Genomic DNA, 12,115 nt, shown 5'->3' on the forward strand with positions numbered 1-12,115 from the left:
CAACCAAATACAAAACCGCCTGGATCTGTCACTGAACGACCTGACTTTAACCTATATTATTTGATCATATAATGCTTTCATCTACCCTCAACTGGCTTAAGGAGCTATTTGAGGGAAATTTTGTTTACTTTCGTTCAAATACCTAATAAAGTTACTATACTATAGTATAACTAGTCATTCCTTTTTAAAAGCTAATAAGAAACCTTATTTTTTTCAGCATAATGTCGAAACTGGGCTACCTCCGATTGCTAGGTTACGTGACCACACTAACTATGCACATAGGCAATTTAGTGTACGTAGGAATGAATCTGACAGAAGATGTTCTGGAAGACAAGAGAGTAAGAATTTTTGGTGAGACGAGAAGAAGATATTTCACCTGCTGGACTTTCGTGAGTATTGTATACATTTTAACAGTACATCCAAAAAGAATAGATAGCATAGTCATTTTGTAGTCACAGTAAATTTAATGCCATCTATCGACACACGACTAAAACTAAAAATGAAAACGTATAAAATTATCAAAAAAATGTATAAATGATTGATATGGATAAATGATTTTATTATTTTTATATGATATAAAAATGTTAATTCACTCATATCTATATGTTAAAATTGTTAAATATGAAACGTTGCCGTTACGCCATCTAGCCGAGCATAGGCAAAGTGTGCGGCATCTATCCGAGAATGATTTTTTCTTGAATTCCGAGGCACGTTTTTTCCTTAGACTTTATTCATCTTAATACGAAGTTACATATGTCTTTGGTACATCTGATGCTACATTATGACACCAGGTGTTATAATAAGCACATTACGTAACTACGTCGAACACTTAAAGGGCCATATGTCCTGTAATAGTACATGATGAAATTACTTTTTCGCACGTGTATTGTACAACGTTTTACAGTACATTAAGATTATTTTATTTTATTATTTTAAGGCCCTTTAAATTTTCGAGATACGCACTTATAGTAATAAACTTTCTTGTATAAATCTTTTCTGGGTCTTTGAAATTCTTTCCAATTTACTTTGATTATCGATCTGATTCTCACTTTAAGATACGTCAAAAATTCGATAAAGATACGATGTGGATCGGATGTGTCAGTGTCAGAAGTGACGTTTGTTCAAACAAAATTGCATTAACCTCTAGCCGCCCGGATACCTATAACAAGGTCTCCTGTTCCATCCTAATTTGAACTTTGTGTTGACACAATAAAATTTCATTTTGCTTGGCAAGGTTTGACGTATGGGTGGCTAGAGGTTATAAACGTCTTCTTTTTTAATAATAATTATAATAATTATAATAGTCCCAATGCCTGCTGCGACCGGTTCATGGGTGTCTATTGTTGCGCCTGTGAACGGGTTCCAGCAGGCGTTCTACATGACATTAAAGCTCTCCAAGGGGCCTCTACGTGTTGGATCTATATCCCCACGCAAGCCTATCAAAAGACCGGGATTTATAGGCCCGTGAAATCCAAAAGGAGACACATTATAATAATAAAATGCTTTATTGCACACTACAAAAGACGTCTTTTTTTCAGTTCCTTCACATGATATACGCCATAGTTGGGTTAACCTGCGAAATCTTGCTAATAATGAACAGTAATATAAAGAACTACAGCCTTCCCAAACACTTGAAAGGATGTAGAGATACTATGTTTGCCGCTCTACTATGGCCGGCTTCTCTGGTAAGTAGCGGGGTTTATTTTTAGGGTTATGTACCTAAAGGGTAACAAGTGCGAGTCGGACTCGCTCACGAAGGGTTCCGTACCATAATGAAAAAAAATCGGAAAAAATGCAGAAAAAAAAACGGTCACCCATCCAAGTACTGACCACGCCCGACGTTGCTTAACTTTGGTCAAAAATCACGTTTGTTGTATGGGAGCCCCATTTAAATCTTTATTTTATTCTGTTTTTAGTATTTGTTGTTATAGCGGCAATAGAAATACATCATCTGTGAAAATTTCAACTGTCTAGCTATCACGGTTCGTGAGATACAGCCTGGTGACAGACAGACGGACGGACGGACGGACGGACAGCGACGTCTTAGTAATAGGGTCCCGTTTTACCTTTTGGGTACGGAACCCTAAAAACTGGACCCTATTACTATGTCTCCACTGTCCGTCTGTCTGTCTGCCTCCAGGCTGTATCTCAAGAACCGTGATCGTGATAGGGGGCTGTTCATAAATTACGTCATCGATTTTTGACCCCCTCCCCCCCTCCCTAATATCACCCAAAAATCATGCTTCGAATGACCCCGTTTCCCCCCTACGTCATGCTACCATCATCGGCATCATCCGATGTCCAGACCCCCCCCCCCCTAATTCGAAATGACGTAATTTATGAATAGCCCCTAGCTAGACAGTTGAAATTTTCACAGATGATGTATTTCTGTTGCCGCTATAACAACAACAAATACTGAAAAGTACGAAACCCTCGGCGGGCGAGTCCGACTCGCATTTGTCCGGTTTTTTATCGTTATTATCTGTGTCGAAAGTGTAACGAAAACAACACATTAGGTACCTACCTAAATAAGTTACCCCAATGGTAATGTGAAAGGCAGTTGGTGTGACATGGTAGCAAAATTATTTCCACCTTGTTAACACACTTGAATCCCTCACTACGGGATTCTATTTCATAGAGTCCTTCGCTTCGTTCAGGATTCCATATACGCCATCGCCGTAAATATGTCATTTACTCATTTAGCTCCCTTTGTGACGATCTACGATTGTAAACTCGACCGTCCTGTAGGTACAGTCGCCATCAGATATATCTGAGTGGCCGAGGTGCCCAAAAATATCTGAACACGCACTCTAACGCCTCGACAATGACCTGGCGTGTGCAGTTATTTGTGAGCACCTTGGCCGCTCCAATATATTTGATGGTTATGTTATGTATCACATTTTAATGTTTTTTTTTTTAATCCACAGCTCGTGTTCACAGTATTCTGGTCCCTATTCCTATACGACCGAAGCCTCATTTTCCCTGACTTCATCGACAAGGTGCTCACGCCCACATCTAACCACATCATGCACACGGCGATCGTGCCGACGGTGCTGTGGGAGATATTGCTACAGCCGAGATTCGAACCCAGGTCCCATGTGAAGAATGTGGCGCATCTGGTTGTTTACATGTTGGTGTATTTGGGAGTGTAAGTATATTATAAATGGCGAGTACTACGTTTCTTTGATTACTCAATAACGAGACTTGGTCTATCCCGAGCAGATGGCGATAGTTTTTGATATTTAACAAGTTTAACACATATCTCATACACCACGTTGCGCTCCAAAACACAAATCGTCGATGTAGCTCGGAAGGCGGCCAAGCTAAAATGGGACTGGGCTGGTCACGTCTGCCGAATGCCGAATGAGTTGTGGGGCAAAATTGCTACAGAGTGGGAGCCCGAAAACTCAAATCGGGGAGTTGGCAGACCCCGCCGGCGATGGCGGGATGAACTAGACTCCGTTTTTAAGGAGTGGCCAGACACAGGAGAGGAAAGAGATCTCTGGAGAAATTGGGGGAGGCCTTTGCCCAGCAGTGGGACACGTAAGGCCCCAAATAATAATAATCCAAATAAGCCCACAGGGCAGCTTGTGGGGAGCTGTTGGGGAGTAACGACCCCACGGACCCGAGTGCTCCCGAGAGTCGGTCAGGGTCTCCGTCTCCGGCGTGTCTTCGTCGGTCGGAGTGGACCCCAAGGGGACCCGCAGGACTCTCAGCTCTGGCTTGCCTTAATTGGCCGTCCAGAGAGGAGTCGCTAGAGCTATATGCTCCAGGGGTGGAAGTGAAAGATGCATAAGACACGAGTTGGCACAGTGGCTGTTACCAGCCACTGGGTAGAAAGCGGCGCACACCTCTCGACACCCCTGAGCCGCTCACACCGATGTTGCTCCTGGTCGTCTTCGCGGCGGCAGTTTCAGGGGCCCATCTAGTCAGCGGCGAGTCACCGCCTGCCTCGATGACGGTGTTTACATTGTTATGGCAGGTGTCCGGACCTCTTTTACAATAGCCCAGTCTCATTGTCCACCCAAACTTCAATCCATGGACCGGAATACTATTCACTTTTTCTACAATAGTCCCAATGCCTGCTGCGACCGGTTCATGGGTGTCTATTGTTGCGCCTGCGAACGGGTTCCAGCAGGCGTTCTACATGACATTAAAGCTCTCCAAGGGGCCTCTACGTGTTGGATCTATATCCCCACGCAAGCCTATCAAAAGACCGGGATTTATAGGCCCGTGAAATCCAAAAGGAGATCCAAATAATAACACATATCTGTGAAAGAATAAGGGTCTTATGCGCACTGCCAAGGAATGGAATTCCTTGCCGGCGTCTATATTTCCGTGTTCTTATAACCCGGCAACCTTCAAATCAAGAGTCAACAGACACCTTCTGGGCGAGCTCGCTCCATCGTAGGCCACGTCTACGTCTACGCCTCGGCTAGTCTGTGGCCATCCATTCATAATAAAAAAAAAAGTCAAATGGTGTGCTAAAAATTTACACATCTGTCGAAAGATGGCAGTAAATTCACTGTGACTACATAATTTACTTTGACGTTCCGCCTCTATTTCAAGTTCTCTTTGATCGAATGTACCTAGAGAATACTAGAGATAATCACTTATACTCGTACCTTATAAAACAAAGTCCCTCGTCGCTTCTGTCTGTTTGTGTGTTTGTTCGCGATAAACTCAAAAACTACTGAACGGATTTTCATGCGGTTTCACCTATCAATAGAGTGATTCTTGAGAAAGGTTTAGGTGTATAATTTGTTAACCCGTGCGAAGCCGGGGCGGGCCACTAGTACTTTAATAAGAAGCAATGTTGTTTATTAACAAATACATAATATTAACAAAAATAATAGATAATATAGAGGGGTCCTGTCATTGTCAAGTTTGTAGTCACTGCCATCTATCGACACACGATTAAAACTTAAAATAAAATTAAAAATGTATAAAATAATCAAAATATATTTACGGATAAATGATTCTTGTAACAATACTAATTCTCACAGCGCGCGGGCTCGAATACTTTCTCGCTCGCACAGTACTGCGTCACACCGGCCAGCCACCGAGGAGCACCGAGCGCGTACGACGATCGCCGACCGGACGGTATAAAAGCCGCATCCCGCGCCGCATCAGGACACATTCCAGCTAGCGACTGCCTTAGCGATAGGTACACCTCTGTCCTTTGGCTAGTCATAATGAGTCTGGAGTTCGATAGCCACTTGCAGTCTTCTCCCTGACCTTCCTAGGTTTAGCTAGTGCCTTGGCGATAGGTTCCCGACTGTCCCTTGGCAATTTGCATCGGTAACAGGCGTGCTCAACCTTGCCGTCTGTTATTCGATATTAAGTTAGTTAGGAAGTAACCAGTTTTGTATGAACCCATAAATGTATGCACCTATACGTATAAGTTTTCATAGTCAATAAAAGTATCGTTGACATTGGCGTTTGAGTGAAACTCCCACCTACCCTACATTCTTAATTTTTATTGCTCCATACTGAACCATGTTCTTTCACTGATATGTGTTAAAATTGTTAAATACGAAACGGTGTCGTTAACGCCATCTAGCCGAGAATAGGTCAAAGGTAATAGTGCCATCTATTCGAGAATTACTTTTTCTTGACCGTCCGAGGCACGTTTTTTTCTTAGACTTTATTTATCTTATACGGAGTTATATATATCTCTAATATTAATAATAATACCAAATTTTATTTGTTACAGGTTCATCTATACCTACATCGAGCGAGGTATATGGTTATACCCCATATTCAAGAAGTTATACGGAACGATATATTTCCCTGTAACTATGTTGATAATTTTCGTTCTTTTATTGATATTTTATCGCATTCAATGGAGAATTTCCTATTTAATCTATGGTAAGGAGAAAACGAAAAAAGAAAAGGCTAAAAAAATACGTTAATTAGTAATAAGCGATTTAGTAGTTTCGATTTAAAATATCTCGATCTTGACTTTGTGTATCTTTTTTTTTCTATTCTGAGCTTTAATAAAGAGGGTACGTATGGGTCGTTAAATATATTTTTATTAAATATTTTGTACTAAATACCTTGTTTTATTGTAACTAATCTTTAAAATGTAAATAGTATATGTTTTTTTTCATGTAAGTAATAAAAATATAAGTAAAAACTAAAACTATCGTAAGGCCCTGTCTAGCACTACTACTACCATACTGCAAAACGTAATTCAAGACAAAAAAAGTGGAAAATGTTTTTACTAGCGCGTCTTTTTTAAAATCGTAGGAGTAAAATTACTAATAAATAAATTATCTTAGCTTGATTATTTATCAAAAGGAATTTACTATTTTACAAACAAATTATTGCAGTGGCAACATTGTCTTACTGTTTTTGGTCTTGAATTACGTTTTGCAGTTTAGCTATTTGACCTGCGGTAAAGTAATCCCCAGCAGCCGGTATCCATCTTTATTCACGTGATAAAATAACTGTCACTATTTAAGATCCGTGGTGAAAGTGACGGACACCGTTTTATCACGCTGTCGCATAGACAAGAACGACCATCATATCCGTACTGGATAACGCCACATGAGAACGCCAGCTTCATTGTCATGTAACCATATACCCTTCGGATCATAAAATAATATAGGTACTTAAACGAAAAAAAATCTCGGCCACTCGTTCATTGACATACATTGTACCAGTTCACACAAGAGAAAAACCATACACCTGCAAGATCTGCCATGATACTGCGAATTCATGGAATTTAAATCAACTGCATTGTACACACATTTTCAATCTCTCACGTTTTCTTACATTATTTAAAGAGAAGATATGCCTAACAATAAAAACTACAAATACGTATTTTTAGTAGGTAAGTAAATTATTAAGAAACTTTTGGGTACAGTCAGCAGCGAAGTTACTAAGCGGGCCATGTGTTCAAAATGATCTTGACTCGATTTTATTGTTAAGAGAATAAGAGCTTGTCAAGGTAATTTTGAACACGTCGCCCGCTTAGCAACTTCTGCTGCTGACTGTACGTAGAATCATTTTAAGACAGACTAGATTTAGGGAAGTAAAGGGATATATAAATAAAACGCTCTTCTTGCAAGTGATTCGAGAATAATTAAAACAATGTAACATTTATTCACTATTGGTTCTCAAACTCCATTTTTCTACTTTTTAGGTACAATTGTTTTGTATTGAGTTATAAATCAACAAAGCTTTAGTCCAAACTGACAGAAAACTGACATTACACTGCCACAGGAAGAAATCTCGCAAGAGTCATGTGAGTGAATTATAAAAAAATTGTATATAGTTAAGCACCTGTAATTAGTATAAAGTTAATTGATTCCATTGTGTTACCACAGTTAAGCCATTTCTATTCAAGTTAGATGCATGAAAGTGTGTTAGCGTATGCTATAGACTTATATGTGTACGAATTCAGTACAATAAATACAATACAACTTACATATTATGTATAGTTAATTTTCGTAACACAAATGAATCAATTAAGTTAAGACTAATTACAGCTTCTTAACTGCGCTTAGTTACCTACGTACAAGTTTTTTGCAATTCACTCATGTCCAATTCAGTTTTCTGCCAATTTCAACATGCAAAATATGTTTTTTTATATATTCTGATTTTTACATAGATATATGTTATTTTTTTATATTTGTTTCTCTTCAATATGTTCAGGTAATGTGTAAAAATACTTAATACTCTTAACAAATCAATATTTTGATAATATAAATCATCTTTTAGAAAAACAAGGTACAAAACGCCATTACCGCGATACCCGTTTCGCCGAAGGTACCTTTAAGTATAAAATAGAAGGTCTCTTTTTAAAAAAAATCGACACCAAAACTTAAAAAACTAATTACACACACTCAACCACCAGATTTTTCATTTACCACTCATTTTTGCCAATACGCTAAAACTATCCATGTGTCCAAATCTATATATAGTTTTAGTGAAAATTTAGCAAAACATAGTACAAAAGTTTTAGAAATATCGACTAAAAAACTACCCAGCAATTAAAACGTTTACCCTATATCTATCACTATCGCACTAACATCCCTCTAATGTGTGCGAAAGAGAGAAGTTATATTCGCTTCAAGATGCACCAATCGCAAAGTGTAAAAATCAGGACACGAAGGACGTTTTGGAGAAGTTAATTCGGAATCAAGAAATGAGAGAACCACTTAATACAGATGTAGTGTATAATTATTTTCCATCGTATTTCACGGAAACGTACGAACGTGTTTTGCTATTTCATTCTCGGCAGGCGTGGCTCACTCCGCGATTTCTTCGCGTCGCAAAAAATAGCTACGAGTACATCCGTTTCACACCAATTTTGGTGGCTAGCCATAAGCCGCGCGTAGCGCTTGCATCACCTAGCGGTCATATCAGTCCTAATCGTAACAGACGCGTTTTGTTCAGAGTGAATCTTCTGTACTATTATTTATTCTGTGGTCTCGGTGCAAAAAGTACTGAGGTTGCCTGAAGTAGCATGACAAATACGAACGTTTCCGAGAATATACGATGGAAAACAATTGTGCACTACATCTGTAGGTATATTCTTTTCATTTTGGCCTATTTATTCCATTTCCGTCAAGTAAAAAGAAAGTCTTTTTCATCATCTCGCCGTTTTCATTTTATCGCAAAAAATAAGAATATTTTTTTAACAGTTGCGAAAGGATACAATATTTTGAATTCGTATATATTTTTAAAAATACAACCGACATCAACGGACCTTGACTAAATTTAAAATAAGTAAATAAACTACCCAGCAATAACTCATAATCTTGAAAAAAATATTGCAAAAAAATACAAAATACGAATGACTTTTGTCATTGTAATTTTGTATTTTTATCGGTTGCAACATAATTTCTACTTGTAGACTAATAACATTGCAATTAAATAGACGAAAAAGGAATAGCCTAGCGTAAAACGCTTAAAAACTAAAGTACATTTTTTTTGTACTTTTTATATTTTTTTTACCAAACGCCCATTCATATTTTCATTTGACATGATTCGGATTTCGTGTTAGGCATGCGCGAAATTTCAGCCAATTTTTTCAGTCTTAGTGTTCTAAAAACTTTATTTTCATTTATAATTAATCGACATTAAATTTAAAATTATTGTTTTAACTCGAAAGCTAAAACGACACAAACATACTATGTGCGCCTAGTTTACTCGCCTAAATTAATTGTGTATTATCATGAAAATGACGTATTAGAAACATATGATCTTATATCTAAAGATAGGTTATACATACACGCTCCAAAACTGATGCACTCACCTTGTGACAATTGTACAAGTTGCCTTTAGTCGCGCCCATGCAGGCGAGAAGTGTGGACGTGCTAGCGAGCTCCCGCATACCGAAAGAGAAGACAAGGTTATGTTTAACAACGAGTATGACAAAGATGAATGGAATGCGAAAATTAATAAAAAATAACAGATTTCTTCGTAGGTATAGAAATAAATATGGAAGTGTTTTTTGTGCTCCTTATGTATGAGTATAACCTATCTTTAGTTATATAATATCATTGTTTGAAACATGGAAATATATCTTATTTAATGCAAAGCCTCAACAGTGATATTATTGTTTGATGTACCATTATAATCGAAATAAAAAATATATATCCACTAATTATATATGTATTATAAAATAAAACTTTTGAACCACCCGTATATTTTATTATTATATTATGTTCTCACTATTTATTTATGATTAACCTTAATATAGCTTAATCGCAGAAAAGTATATGCGTGATATATGTCAAAATAGGAACGCAAAGTAAAATAAAACAAAAAAAACTATAGACAATAACAGATTGCTTTATTTAACAAAAAATATATAATATATAGAAAGGAAAAACAATGTAATTCACGTGATCTTGAAGACTCCCGTCTTTGTGGAACAATTGTTTTTTTTAATAGAATGTAAAATTAAAAATAACCCATCGAACCTTATAATATTGAATATAAAATACATAATATACGATTAATAGCTATTTACAAAATACGAGTTAAGATTTATACTTTTTTAACATTATAATATAAACCAGTCTATAGTAAAGGCTATTCGACAAAACTTAGCGTAAGTGTTAGAAAATTGATGATTATTAAATACATCTAATTGATTTAGCAGGCAATTGTAAAAAATACGTACAGCGGTCAAAAAAAAAACGTCGAAAATAAAAATAAAAATTACGTATTAAAAATGTACTTTTGACATGCGATTGTACTAAATCAATGCAATTATTATATTTAATTATTATGCAGTCAATCAAATCAGACATGGCACCAAGGCGAAGAAAAGTGCAAAAAAATGAGATCAAATTTATACTACGAAAATAAATTGCCTGCTAATTATACGAAAATTAATTTTGTCCGTACAAATTTTGTTTTATCATTAAAAAATGTTCGACTGTAATTTTGTTCAATGCACCGCGTAATAATACGTTACAATCCAAACTTATTATTATTTTAAATTACATTATTATTCTTGAATTATTACAACGCCTTAGCATACCTCGTGTTTTAGACATGGCCAAAAATATTAATAATCTTTAATAAAAGTCAAAATTCTATTTCCTTTTTCGGTACACGTATGGATTTAATGTTTTATATTTTCTGTTTCAGTCAATTTTTAGAGCTCCGTACAAAACTTTGTTCACGGAGCTCTTAATATTTTATTTATATTTTTGGCCATGTTTTTTAAAAGGTACATTAGGTACAAGAAAGTCATTAAGCGAACATAAACTTATAAAAAGGGGCAGTATCGTGTATTCCTATTTTACAAAATAACCGACAGTCTACATCGAATACAAAACATCATTAATAATCATTTGAAATAAATAACAAGTTACAATTCTCTTTAAAAAAACTGTTAAAATTAATATAAAAGACCTACTCATAAGGGTTTCATTAAAAAAAACTGTTGTGTGATCTACATCTTGCTACACCGTTATAACTTCTTTATTTATTTCTTAATAAAAACTCTATTACTATTATTATATTTTTATAATAATAATTATTATTTCTTCATCCAAGTTAGATACACTTTATGATAATTATATTACGACACGCCATTATACAAAATACACAATAAAACATATAATGGAATGTATTATTATGTACTTTTATACAGGCAACTAAACCAGTAAACAGTGTTCGTATCTACATTATAATTTGCTATGTATAACATAAACATAACAAATAAAAAATACAAGTTCCGGTTTAAGGCGAAACTAAAGATACCTACATGTCCCTAGATTAAATTTGAGAATTAAATAAACATTTAAATATTAATATTGTACGTACGTACCTATACGTAAATATCATTATAACAGTCTCAAAGTACATACATACAATTATAAATAGGTTAACAAATAACGTTTAGGTATCTTTAGTCAAGCGGAGCCTACAGCTGTCATTTGACAGAAAATACGTCGTCTCAGGGCAATGGGCAGAGATCTACGTACACGTCACATCAGTGTACACAATTATACGACACGTACCCGTTTTGTACCGCGTACACTTCCGACGTGCAGACATTTTCACCAAGGCATACACGTTTTAATCTTATACACGATTGTACGTATATCCGTTTTAATGTGTACCCGTTGCTATTTCTACTGCATGCACACGACGCGTACAGGACACGAAGATGTACACGATTAAACATCGTGTACCCGTTTATACAATGTGTGCCCGTTGCTATTTCTACGGTGTGCACACGATTACACGAAGAGGTACACAGTTATACGGCGTGTACCCGTTTAGACGTGGTAGTCGAGCACGCTGTCTAGAGAGAAGAGCTCCTTGTAGAGCGCGGGGAATACGTGGTGGGGGTGCGCGGCCTTGAAGCGGCACAGCGCTTCGAGGTGCATCAGGGACAATTCTCTGTAAACAAATAATACACATATAATATACACATACACAGCCAGCCTTATTCCACAGAGTTCGGATCTGGGTGATCTAGCCTAATACATATACACATATTTTTTAGGTATTAGTTTTAGTTTTGTAGGTATTTTTAATTTTAGGTTACTTTTTATTCTAAGTTTGTTATTAATTATGTTTATGGTTATAAAAAATAAAAATACACATATTATAGTAAAGCTAAATTCGGATAATTTTT

At 36.5% G+C, this 12,115-nt stretch overlaps 2 protein-coding genes across 10 annotated transcripts in view; one reads left to right on the forward strand and one right to left on the reverse strand.

Moving 5' to 3' along the window:
* Positions 1-217: 217 nt before the first annotated feature.
* On the forward strand, positions 218-5,939 carry LOC134677082 (androgen-dependent TFPI-regulating protein-like). The gene is made up of 4 exons (XM_063535532.1): positions 218-389; positions 1,539-1,685; positions 2,928-3,148; positions 5,717-5,939. Exons 1-4 carry the CDS (start codon positions 222-224, stop codon positions 5,913-5,915), a joined length of 735 nt encoding a protein of 244 aa, XP_063391602.1. The 5' UTR covers positions 218-221; the 3' UTR covers positions 5,916-5,939.
* A 1,140-nt stretch (positions 5,940-7,079) lies between these two features.
* The window catches only part of LOC134677000 (probable nuclear hormone receptor HR3), a 203,031-nt gene continuing 197,995 nt past the window's right edge, over positions 7,080-12,115 (reverse strand). For all 9 annotated transcript variants that reach the window (XM_063535386.1, XM_063535379.1, XM_063535387.1 and 6 more), the window contains one exon: positions 7,080-11,877. In XM_063535386.1, coding sequence (XP_063391456.1) covers positions 11,754-11,877 — 124 coding nt within the window. In that variant the 3' untranslated portion in view covers positions 7,080-11,753. The remainder of the gene's footprint in view (positions 11,878-12,115) is intronic.

This window comes from Cydia fagiglandana, chromosome 25, assembly GCF_963556715.1.
Source record: "Cydia fagiglandana chromosome 25, ilCydFagi1.1, whole genome shotgun sequence".
In the NCBI taxonomy this organism is placed as follows: domain Eukaryota; kingdom Metazoa; phylum Arthropoda; class Insecta; order Lepidoptera; family Tortricidae; genus Cydia; species Cydia fagiglandana.